Below are 13,128 nucleotides of genomic sequence, written 5' to 3'. Positions count from 1 at the left end.
TGAGGTGGGATTACTTACTTTCAACTGAACCTAACCTAACCTAACCTAACCTAACCTAACCTAACCTAACCTAACCTAACCTAAACTAACTTAACCTAACTTTACAACTTAACCTAACCTAATCTAACTTAACAACTTAATCTAACCTAACCTAACTTAACCTAACTTAACCTAACTTAACCTAACTTAACATAACTTAACCTAACCTAATCTAACCTAACCTAACCTAACCTAACCTAACCTAACCTAACCTAACCTAACTTAACCTAACCTAACCTAACTTAACCTAAACCGAACTTAACCTAACCTAACTTAACCTAACATAGCCTAACCTAACCTAACTTAACCTAACTTAACCTAACCCTAACCTAACCTAACCTAAGCTAACGTAACCTAACCTAACCTAACTTAACCTAACATAACCTAACCTTAATCTTAACGTAACCTAACCTAATATAACGTAGCTATCCACTTTCATCTGATTCTCAACGAAAGGTACGAGAAAAAACACAATCTTATTCATCTTCGTTCGTAATATTTCTCTATTTATATTCACCACACACACACACACACACACACACACACACACACACACACACACACACACACACACACACACACACACACATTTAACTTACTGACACAAGGATATATATAGCACAAATCTCTCTTACATGCTCAGGAACACGACTAGATACTGAAACACATCTGCGCGGCATTTACACTACTTTTTCTCTCAAAACCCTCTAGTTGAAAGTACACTAGTTGTATAAGGATACTTCTATTTATGTTTAAGATTTTAGTGATAAATTTATAAGATTTCTACCAGTACAGTTTTTAAGGTTTTAGCGACATTTTAACAAGATTTCTATCATGTATACCTGTTTTTAAGGATGTTTTCATGGTTCTAGTGGCAGATTACCACGATTTCAACGGTTCTAGTGACAGATTAACATGAATTCAACCATGTACTAGTACATAAATATTTAAGGACGTTTTCATGGCTGTAGCAATAAATCATAAAAATTTCTATTTTGTTCAAGACTTTCTAAGGGTGAATTCATGGTTCTTGTGACAATTTAACAAGACTTTTGCGACGTACACTATATTTTAAGGGTATTTTCATGATTCTAGTGACGTATTAACAAGATTTCTGCAATGTATACGAGATTTTAATGGTATTTTCATGGTTCTAGTGACAGATTAACGAGATATCTTACTATTAGAAATAAAAACAGTCTTGGGAATCTGGCAAATCATCACTCAGGTCATTATGAGACACCAGTATACGTGACACACAAATTCATGATTCCAACGACAGATTAACAAAATTCCCACATTATAACTGCTGAAAATTAGTATCAAGAAATCCGGCAAAGCGTGTAGGTGGTCATTATGAAACACCAAACTGTTTCCAAAATAGGTGACACACACAAATTCATGGTTCTTGGTACAGATTAACAAGATTTCTACATCACTACCCAAAGAAACAGCATTAACTAACCCGGCAAATCATCTCTGTGGTCATTATGAAACACAACACCGTTTCTAAAATACGACACTCACAAATTCAGTGACAGATTAACAAGATTTTTACTTTTTTGACCAGATAAGCAGTATTAACTAACCCGACAAGGCATCTAGATTAGGGGTTCTCAATCTGGGGTTCGCGAACCTCTGGGGGTTCACAGGAAGATTTCCATGGGTACTGAGATGGCTTCGGTGCGCTTGGAGATCCCTCGGATCCCAAAGCACGCATGGTTCCAATGATGACATCCTTTGCAGAATACCTTTGCCTATTGAGTTAGTGTCAGTCACTAAATTAACATTCTGTTCGATGTCAAATTACTGGAGGTTCAGGTAGACGGTCTCATAACTCAGAGGGTTCTTAACGAGAAAAAGGTTGAGAACCCCTGATTCTATAGTCTATAGGCATAAACATTTCCTCCTACACTGCCCAGCCTACACCAATGAAAGATCCAAACAGCAGCGTCCTTACCCACAAAATGAAGAACACCTCACTGGAAAATTAGTTTCTGAAAAATCTAGTATAGAAGAAAATAAAGAAATAATATATAATTTTTGGAAAATAAGAGAACATAAAGTAAAAAGTTTAAATAATAATTAAATACAGCTGCAGACCCAGACAAAACCCAAACCAAAACACATCAGGAAGTGCCGATATCCAGGCTACACTTCCGCCTATCAACTGAACTGAACTGAATACCATGTTCAGGCTATGGCAAGACAGAGCTCAGGAACACGGTGATGAAAACACTACAGCACCCTCGGACTATTTCTGTTTCGGCCGCTAATTTTTTTTTTCTCATAAAGAAAACCGAACAAATATTGCTCTACTCATTCCTTGTGAAGAATTAACCTGTGCAGAAGCGAGGTGAAATGTGTGTTAAGGTTCCGTGCTGTATTTAAGTCTCTAGAAATGAAAGATCTTGGTACACCAGACAATTATGTTTTGCTCTATATTATGATGTTAGTCGTATAAACTCAAGTAACTATAAAGAAATACCATGGTAGAATAAGAACAGAAAAATACTGGAAGGAGTAAAAGCATGGTAAATCAATAGATACATCGTAATACAGTGTTTAGAGACGACTACTCTGTACCGCGAGACGATGCTGACCCACTCCTGAATTAAACCAACCTGCGAACACTGAAAATGTGACAGTTTGGGTCCTCTCCTATTGACATTAATCAAAGTATTACGATTTATTCACAATAGTAATATATTACACTCAGACGGAACACGGGCCTGATGTGTTTGAGATGTGGCATTTTGTTATAGTACATTTCGCACTATATAGCGACTGTTTAGGACCGAAAAACTGTACCTTCAGGTAGATATACAATAATGTTATCTATCGATTTTCAGTCTTAAAAATATTGATGCATTTTTTTTATAGTCCTCCTTGCTTCTCGAAAAGGTGCACGAACTTAGAAAAGCTTGAAGAACACTATTCTATACCCTGAGAAAAAATACAGTAAAAGAGATAAGATAATAATGACTAACAATTCTATTATTACGGAGGCTAAGAATAATACCAAGACTAATTAAGTAATTCAGAGATAACGAAACGAACGACGATCACGAGAGCTTCCACGATAACAGTGTGTATGATAAGATGTGATTCCAGATTCCTCGATAGCGCTCCGAGTTTCCAAGATAATAATGCCATTCCAGTTTCCTCGATAGCGATGCGAGTTTCCAAGATAATAATGTCATTCCAGTTTCCTCAATAGCGATGCGAGTTTCCAAAATGACAATGCCATTCCACGATAAAGATACCACTCCAGTTTCCAAGATAATAATGCGAGTTTCCATGATCAAGATGTGATTCCAGTTTCCATGGAAACGATGCGGGTTTCCACGATGTCGATGCGGTTCCAGTTCTCACGATGCGATTTCACTACACAATATTGAAGTCCACTTGCCTACACAGGTACTGGAGCGAACCCTTTCACCCCGTAAGGCTCCACCCCAGACCCTTGAGTGCGAGTAGAGTGACGCTGCCACCTTCCTGCGCTGCAATTGAAGTTCACTTGCCTACACCAGTACTGGGACGAACCCTTTCACCCCGTAAGGGTCCACCCATATCCTTAGGTGCGAGGAGAGTGGCGCTGCCACCTCACTGCGACGCAATTGAAGTTCACTTGCCTACACAGGTACTGAGACGAACCCTTTCACCCCGTAAGGGTTCACCCCAGACCCTTGAGTGCGAGGAGAGTGACGCTGCCACCTTACTGCGCCTCACACGGGTAGCCATGAGCAATGACCCGCCACACCACTCCCCAAACACTGTCAGTGAGTCCTTTTCACCCCGTAAAGGACCACTGGTATTGTCAGTGCCTGGTGCATGGCGCACAGCGTGCCCTCGTTCATGGCGAGTTGTTCAGCACGGTGTCATTATAAGCAGAGGTCCCGTACACACCACTCACCACCAGACTCTATGCAAGGAGCCCTTATCACCCCTTAAAGGCCCCTCACGGCATCATCTGGTGGACGGTAGACACGGCAGACTGCTTAAGGCGACCCCTTGCCTAGTGTGAGGCGCTGCAAGTTGACGACAACCAGTGAGCTTGAAGCCGCAAAGGAAAATGAGTCCACGTTAACAATGGGATTCCACGACAGGTTGCGATTCCAGTGTCCACGGTAAAGATGTGTTTGTCGAGGATAACGATCCGTTTATCGAGGCTAACGGTGCGGCGATGGCGATGGCGAAACGATTCAAAGTATTATTTCCTACACAGGTACTGGGACGAAACTTTTCACCCGAAAGGGTCAACCCCAGTCCCGTGGTTATGAGAGCAGTGACGATGCAACCTTGCAATGCCTCACACGGGTCGCCATGAGCAATGACCCGCCACACACCACTCCCCAAACACTGTCATGAAGTGAGTCCTTTTTACCTAACCTAACCTAACCTGACCTAACCTAACCTAACCTAACCTAACCTAACGTAAAGGACCACTGGTACTGTCAGTGCCTGGCTCATGGCGCACAGCGTGCCCTCGTTCATGGCGAGTTGTTCAGCCCGGTGTCATTATAAGCAGGGACCCGTACACACCACTCACCACCAGACTCTATGCAAGGAGCCCTTATCACCCCTTTAGGGCCCCTCACGGCACCATCTGGTGAGTGGTAGACATTGATCTCTTGCTTATGGCGACCCTTGCCTAGTGTGAGGCGCTGCAAGTGGACGACTAGTAGTGAAGCTTGAGGCCACCAAGGAAAAGAAGGACCTGCAGCCAGTTCCTGCCTTGGGCCCCAGGCCGGACCCGACAGCCACCTCCTTCCCCCGTGCGGCGCCCAAGGCCGTCACGGCCCTCAACAACTTTAGGCCGAAAGTTCTCAATCGTCGTTTAATTTTGATTCGAATATAAAATCGTCGATGGTAAATGAAAAATAGCTTTGGTCTGAAAGTGTGCAAGAGTTAGCTGATTAATGAAACAAGGTGAGGCAGCTTTGCTCCGGAGTATTTAGTGTACTTTGCATGTTGCTGCCGTGAATGTGTACGTGTTTGTAGATAACTGGATAGAAACAGTAGACCAATGGTAGTTGTGTAACTATTGGGGAACTTTTGAAAATTAGTTAAGCTTCTGGATAGAGTGGATGAGTGCACACAGGTTTGCTTGTCTTATACATAAACTGCCACCTGTAGACATATTTTTTTCTATTTTATGCTCTTAGAAAAAAAAAAACTTAGTTTCCTTTATTTCCCTGATCACAATGACGTGTAAATATCAATGTTTCAAATATAAGGAAACACTAGGAGAGGACCCAAACTCCCGTTGAAGTTGCCAGATTCAACAGATATCGTAATATTTCACAGAAAAGATGGTCAACTGCATATCGTATATTTTTGGATATTCTTCTGTCACATAAGGAGATATCAAGATAGGTAAAGTATTTTAAACATGTATCTACGACAAAAAAAACGCTATAATAGTAGAGTTAGGTTATAACTATGCATTGTGTTTTTTTATATACCATCTAGCTCTATTCCTGGGACAAAATTACTTCTTCCTCAATTGATAACTCGAAGTTAGTATGATATTTTCTTTCCTTCTAGGTTAGTAAGTAGACTACAAGACACCATGAACATATGAAGCCCCGTAAATGAGTTTATTTTCATAACTTAGAAATCAAAGTCTGATAATGAGATTGTCTATTGCCAACCAAACCGTTCTGCATAGACGTCTTCAGCGTCATAGAGACCTAATGATGCTAGCTCATGGACAGTGGCCATCCTGACAGCGCGAAACCCTAGGGGGTTCATAAGATTTCCAGGGGTACTTAGATGGCTGATCTAATAAAATCCTTTGCAGTACCATTGCATATTGAGTTCCATGTTCCATGTGATAATACTGGGGGTTCGGGTAGATGGTCTTATAACTCAGGGGTTCTTAACGATAAAAAGTTTGAGAACCCCTGATCTACGTAGATGGTCATTATGAAACATCAAACCGTTTCCAATATGCATGATACTCACAAATTCATGATTCCAACGATAGATTACCAAGATTTACATTATTACCTAGAGAAACACCATTAACTAATCCAGCAAATCATCTCTATCGTCATTATGAACACCAAACCGTCACCAAAATACATGACACTCACAAATTCAGGATTCCAGTGACAGATTAACAAGATTTCTACTTTTTTGACCAGAGAAGCAGTATTAACTAACCCGGCAAAGCATCTCTTTCGTCATGATGAGAAAGCGAAACATTTCCGAACACACCACATGCACAAACTCCCTCCCCAATCCCTAATGCAAACGTTCTCTTCTTTTATCCAGATTATCGTGGGCTTATTTTAGCTTTGATTCTTTGAGGGATTGAGATCATGACGTCACTGCTTCTGTGGCCAATAAGACGACGCCACTATGGGTGATCAATAGCCAATCCGGAGCCAGCAGAGCATTACCGAGGGGAGAGAGAGAGAGAGAGAGAGAGAGAGAGAGAGAGAGAGAGGTGGAGGGAGGTTTAAGTGTCAGAGCAATAGAGGTAAAGAGGAAAGGAGGGAGGTAAGATTGATGAGAGAGAGAGAGAGAGAGAGAGAGAGAGAGAGAGAGAGAGAGAGAGAGAAAGTGTTGTATTATAGAAGGGAGGGAGAGAGGTAAAGAAAAAAAATACATTAGGGAGGAAGAGGAGGATGAGGAGGAGGAGGAGGAGGAGGAGGAGAGGAGGAGGAGGAGGAGGAGGAGGAGGAGGAGGAGGAGGAGGAGGAGGCGGAGGATGCAGGGAGGGAAGAAGATTAATGGAGGCATAAAACATGAAATTAGAAACGTGATAGATTGATAAAGAGAGAGAAGAGGAGAGAGGAGGAGGAAAAGGAGAAGAAAAGAAGAAGAGGGAGGAGGAGAAAGAAGAAATACATAATTAAGGAAACGTGATAAAGGAGCGTGAAAGAGGATTAGAGAGAGAGAGAGAGAGAGAGAGAGAGAGAGAGAGAGAGAGAGAGAGAGAGAGAGAGAAGAGCAGGAAAACAATACTAACAGATCCTATATTGTCTTACTCTTCTTATCTATTTGTTTATCTGTTTATTTCCTCCTCCTCCTCCTCCTCCTCCTCCTCCTCCTCCTCCTCCCGGATAAACAGGGACTTGAGGAGCATCACTTCGAGTATCACTTGAATATGTAGTCCTTGAAAGTTTCTTAAGGTATATCCTGGGAAATACTCTCTCTCTCTCTCTCTCTCTCTCTCTCTCTCCAAAGTAATGGCTTGTTAGTGGTAGGGAAGGTTGTTTACATCCTCCTTCCCCTCCTTTCTCTCTCTCTCTCTCTCTCTCTCTCTCTCTCTCTCTTGAAACGTATCTTTTCTTTTCTTTTCTGTGTTATTTTATTTATGTAATTTTAAAACTAGTTCTTTTCCTTTCTCTCTTTTTCTTGTTTGATGATTTATTTATTTCTTTTCTTCTGATTCTTGTTTGATTTTATTCATATTTCTCTCTCTCTCTCTCTCTCTCTCTCTCTCTCTCTCTCTCTCTCTCTCTCTCTCTCTCTCTCTCTCTCTCTTTCTATCTATCAGTTTTATAATTCTGCAAATTTTTCTCTTCCTTTCCTTCCCTTCCATTCCTTTCTTCCCTTGCTTCTAGTTCCTTCCTTTATTCCTTCCTTCCTTCTTTCCTTCTTCCTTCTTTCCTTTCCTTCCCTTCTTCCTCCTTTCTACATCAAGTTAATCCTTCTTTCTATCTACATATCTCTCTTTCTCTCCTTCTTCTTCCTCCTTCTTCATTTCACTATCTCTCTCTCTCTCTCTCTCTCTCTCTCTCTCTCTCTCTCTCTCTCTCTCTCTCTCTCTCTTTCCAGATCGAGAATAAGCAAATCGCAATGAGGAAGCAGATAAAGACAAATTGTAGAAAAAAAGAAGGAAATTTGAGAAACGAGAAGAAAGAGGGAAAGTAGGAGAGAGAGAGAGAGAGAGAGAGAGAGAGAGAGAGAGAGAGAGAGAGAGAGAGAGAATGCGATACACTGAGGAGACAAAGAGATAGAGAGGCCGAGAGGGCAGGGGAAGAAAAAAAAAACGAAAAAAAAGAATAAGGGCATAGGGCAAGGGTGAGAGAGAGAGAGAGAGAGAGAGAGAGAGAGAGAGAGAGAGAGAGAGAGAGAGAGAGAGAGAGAAGCAAACTGACAAACAAAAAAGTAAAAAAGACGATATTTCTAAAAGCGTTCACTCAAACACACACACACACACACACACACACACACACACACACACACACACACACACACACACACACACACCTGCACATCAAAAGGGTCTAATTAAGAGAACAAAGAGTTGAAGGAAGGTTTGCGTTATCAGGTTATCAGGATCAGTCAGTGAGGAGAGGAAGGCTGCGAGGCGTCTTGGGACCAGGTGTGTTTGACTGGCTCGGGAGGAGGAGGAGGAGGAGGAGGAGGAGGAGGAGGAGGAGGAGGAGGAGGAGGAGAGGAAAGATGTGCAATGAGAAATGGTTGTTTTCAAATATTTTTTTCTTGTCTTTGCTACTTTCTTTCTTTTCTTTTCTTTTTTTTCCCTTATTTCTTTTCTTTTTTCTTTTTTCTTTCATTCATTTATTTATTCATTCTTTCTTTCTTTCTTTCTTTCTTTCTTTCTTTCATTCTTTTTTTCTTTCTTTCTTTCTTTTTCTATCTTCTTTTTCTTTCTTTTTTCTTCTCCAAAATGAGGTAAATAGGTAGGTAGAGAGAGAGAGAGAGAGAGAGAGAGAGAGAGAGAGAGAGAGAGAGAGAGAGAGAGAGAGAGAGAAAGGGGGGCGAAGGGGAGGAAAATGGGGTGATGGAGGGAAGAATAACATTGACGGGACGAAGGGGAGAAACCACTAAAGTAGAGGACGAGGAGGAGGAGGAGGAGGAGGAGGAGGAGGAGGAGGAGGAGGAGGAGGAGGAGGAGGAGGAGGTAGAATTAGGCGGAGAGAGTAATGACAGACGTGAGAGAGAGAGAGAGAGAGAGAGAGAGAGAGAGAGAGAGAGAGAGAGAGAGAGAGAGAGAGAGAGAGAGTTGAGCCTGTATAATAGATGTGTGTGTATTGATTAATGGCTACACTGTATATACATGCACATACATACATACACACATACATACATACATACACACATACATTTAACTATACTTTACTTTATTAGTTTTTTTTCGAGGTGTTTTATCATTTCAGTGAGAGAGAGAGAGAGAGAGAGAGAGAGAGAGAGAGAGAGAGAGAGAGAGAGAGAGAGTTTATGATATTCTGGATACAGTTATAGCGGCTGAGATTCATCCTCCATCCTAATTAACCCACCCATTGGGGTTCCGTGTGTGTGTGTGTGTGTGTGTGTGTGTGTGTGTGTGTGTGTGTGTGTGTGTGTGTGTGTGTGTGTGTGTGTGTATCTCCTCCTCTCATTTCCTTCCTCTTTCCCTTTCATTCTCCCTCCCTCTTTCTCTTTTTCTTCACTCATTCCCTCTCTCCTTTCCTCTCAGCCATGCCTATCCCATTTGATCCTACCGCTCTCTCTCTCTCTCTCTCTCTCTCTCTCTCTCTCCTCTCACCCAACTATGCCTATCATATCCTTTCTTTCTTTTTCTCATATTCTTCCTATCTTCCTCTCTTCATCGTCTCTTCCTCTCATTCTCCCTCCTTCAATCTCTCTCTTTCTCACTCTCTCTCTCTCTCTCCTTTCCTTGCACCCAGCCAGCCATGCCCATCCCATCCTCTCTCTTTCTTTCTCTCTTTCTATCCTCTTTTCTTCTTCAATCCCTCTATCCCTCCCACCCACTCACCCACTCACCCATCCACCCCTCCCCATCTTCACTAATCCTATGTTAGCCACTGATTGGCCAATATTGATCGAATCGCCTCCTGCTAATCCGGCCATCTCGCGGCGGCCAATCACGGGCTGTTTACTGATCCTGCGGCGCTCACGTGACGGTCTGATTGGCTGCTGCTTCGGGGTAATTCACACACACCTGACGCCAGTTTGTGGTGGTTTAGAGGCAGTGTTGGTGTAGGTGGTGGTGGTGGTGAAGAGGTTAAGGGAGTAGTAATTAATGGTGGAGTTATGAAGGAGAGGAGAAGGAGAAGGAGAAGGAGGAGGAGGAGGTGGATGAGATGGAGGACGACGAGGAGGAGGAGGAGGATAAAAAGTATAGATTTTTATTTATTTATTTTTTTTCTAGTTGAGTTATATACTTCAGAAGGAAAGAGAAGGAGAAAAAGGGAAGGAAATAATAGGGATGTTTAAGACAGGGTACGAAAGAAGATAAAGAAGAGGAAGAAGAAAAAATAAACAGGAAAATCACTTCACACACGCACACACGAACACACACCAAAACACAAAAGAACACAAAGAAAAAGTAAAAATAAATAGAAAAGACATCCTTATTCCCCAACTCATCCCCTATCCCTCCCTTCCCCTTCCCTTCCCCTCCTTCCCTACCTCCTTCCCCTTCCTCTCTCCCCCTTTCTTTTTCCCTTCCCCTTTCCACCTCCATCCCCTCGTCCCCTTCCCTCCCTCTCAATCCCTTCCCTTTCCCCTCTCCCTTTCCTTTCTCCCTTCTCTTCCCTCTTCTCCTTCTCCCTCTCCCCCCTCCTCACTCCTCCCCTCCCCCTTCTTCTCCTTCTCCCCCTCTCCTCCCTTCCCTCCGTGACGAAATGGCCCACGCACGAGAGAGGGAGAGGGAAGGCACGCATCTCCTGGAATTTTCATCTTTACCGGAATTACTCTTGCACGAACTCTCTCTCTCTCTCTCTCTCTCTCTCTCTCTCTCTCTCTCTCTCTCTCTCTCTCTCTCTCTCTCTCTCTCTCTCTCTCTGGATGGGTCACGCTCGTACGCTTCCTTACTTCATATTATCTTCTCTATCCTATTATAGATTGTAGATACCGAGAAAGAGAGAGAGAGAGAGAGAGAGAGACATACTACTAACTTCAAGAAATAAACCTCCATGTCTATTTACCTAATTCTTTCACTATTACTATTTATTTGACTCTCTCTCTCTCTCTCTCTCTCTCTCTCTCTCTCTCTCTCTCTCTCTCTCTCTCTCTCTCTCTCTCTCTCTCTCTCTCTCTCTCTATTTATCTGTCTATCTACTTCTATTTATCTGTCTATCTATCTATCTATCTGGCTTTCTGTTTGCCTGTCTGTATGTCTATCTGTCTTTGTGTGTGTGTGTGTGTGTGTGTGTGTGTGTGTGTGTGTGTGTGTGTGTGTGTGTCTGTCTGTCTGTCTGTCTGTCTGTCTGTCTGTCTGTCTGTCTGTCTGTCTGTCTGTCTGTCTGTCTGTCTGTCTGTCTCTCTCTCTCTCTCTCTCTCTCTCTCTCTCTCTCTCTCTCTCTCTCTCTCTCTCATCTCGTTTCGTGTCTTTTTGTTTCACTGTATCTACATTTTTTTTTCAGACTCGAAGCCAAATTACGGAGACTCGGGCCAATACAGTGCTATAAAGACCCCGAATCCACCGCCATTGACCCCTACGACCAACATGAAAAGCACCCTTACGACACAATGGCTTAAGGTCGGTTCTACTTTGCCTCTCGTGTCTCCTCGCTGGTTCCTCGTAGACTGTACAAATTAGACAGATTATTGTGTGTTTTTGAATTTTCACCCTTAATGTATTGTGTGTGTAAGGGCGAGGGTTGCTTGGGGTTTTAATTGTCTATACCTATACCTTGTCTTACCTTACCTTGCCTTGCCTTGCCTTGCCTTGCCTTGCCCTGTCTTATTCCTCCTCCTGTTCTTCTTCTTCTTCTTCTTCTTCTTCTTCTTCTTCTTCTTCTTCTTCTTCTTCTTCTTCTTCTTCTTCTTCTTCTTCTTCTTCTTCTTCTTCTTCTTCTTCTTCTTCTTCTTCTTCTTCTTCTTCTTCTTCTTCTTCTTCTTCTTCTTCTTCTTCTTCTTTTTCTTCTTCTTCTTCTTCTTCTTCTTCTTCTTCTTCTTCTTCTTATTATTATTATTTATTATTATTATTATTATTTTTTTTTTTTATTTATTTATTCTTCTTCTTCTTCTTCTTCTTCTTCTTCTTCTTCTTCTTCTTCTTCTTCTTATTCTTGTTCTTGTTCTAATGTTTTATTCTTGTTCTTCTTGTTCTTGTTTCTTCATGTTCTTTCTTCTTCTTCTTCATCATCATAATCATCTTTCTCTTCTTCTTCTTCTCCTCCTTTTTTTTCTTCTTCTTCATCTTCTTCTTCTTCTTTTTTCCCTGTTTTATCTATCTTCTCTCTTTTATTTTCTCTTCTTCCTTGTAACATTTTGTCCAAGTACTTTTTTTTCTCTGTTTCAATGTTCATGTTTTTTGGGGTTTTCGTTCTTCCTTTTTTTGCATTTTTTCATACTTTCCTTCTTCCTTCCTCTCCTCTATATTCCTTCCTTCCTTTCTTCTATATTCCTTCCTTCCTCTCCTCTATATTCCTTCCTTCTTTCTATGTTCCTTCTTTCCTCCTATTCCTTCCTTCCTTCCTTTCCTTCCATCCCAAGTCTCTCTATCACATTTCCTTCTCTCCCTTTTCTCCCTACCCACCTTTACCTTCTCTCTCTCTCTCTCTCTCTCTCTCTCTCTCTCTCTCTCTCTCTCTCTCTCTCTCTCTCTCTCTCTCTCTCTCTCTCTCTCACCTCACCTTTCTCTTCCTCCATTTTCCTCTTACCATCTCTATTATACCTTCCCTCCATCCCTCCCTCCATTTCATCTCCCTCCTGCATTCCTCTGTGCTTTCTAACCCCCTCTCTCTCTCTCTCTCTCTCTCTCTCCCCCTTATCATCTCCGTGGGTGTGTGTGGGGTCCTATGCCCAGGGGCGGCCCAGGAGGAGTATTATCAGCCTTAAGGACGCGTTGCAAAGGGCGTGGGGCGTCGTGGGTCACCCCGAGGCATGACGTGACTTGGGGCCTGTCTTAAGGTGTGTTTTTTCTCAAGTTTCTCTCTTTTTTTTTTTTTATTTTGTGTTCGTCGTGTTTTTTTTCGTATTTTTTTTTTTTTTTCAGGGGTGGTGGTGGTGGTGGTTGTGATGGCGACACTTTCACTGCATGTGTTGTGTCGTGTTGTGTGTGTGGTAAATATTTTTCTGTCTGTTTATCTATCTATCTATCTGTCTGTCTATCTATCTATCTATCTGTCTGTCTATCTGTCTATCTGTCTATCTGTC

General features: G+C 42.1%; 1 protein-coding gene across 1 annotated transcript in view; it reads left to right on the top strand.

Moving 5' to 3' along the window:
* The window catches only part of LOC123513033, an 86,638-nt gene extending 75,072 nt beyond the window's left edge, over positions 1–11,566 (top strand). The window contains exon 2 of the mRNA XM_045269845.1: positions 11,391–11,566. Within this exon, the coding sequence (XP_045125780.1) occupies positions 11,391–11,566 (176 nt within the window). The remainder of the gene's footprint in view (positions 1–11,390) is intronic.
* Positions 11,567–13,128: the final 1,562 nt, after the last annotated feature.

Source organism: Portunus trituberculatus, chromosome 35, assembly GCF_017591435.1.
Source record: "Portunus trituberculatus isolate SZX2019 chromosome 35, ASM1759143v1, whole genome shotgun sequence".
Classification (NCBI taxonomy): Eukaryota; Metazoa; Arthropoda; class Malacostraca; order Decapoda; family Portunidae; genus Portunus; species Portunus trituberculatus.
This window is presented reverse-complemented; position numbering and strand designations above follow the sequence as displayed.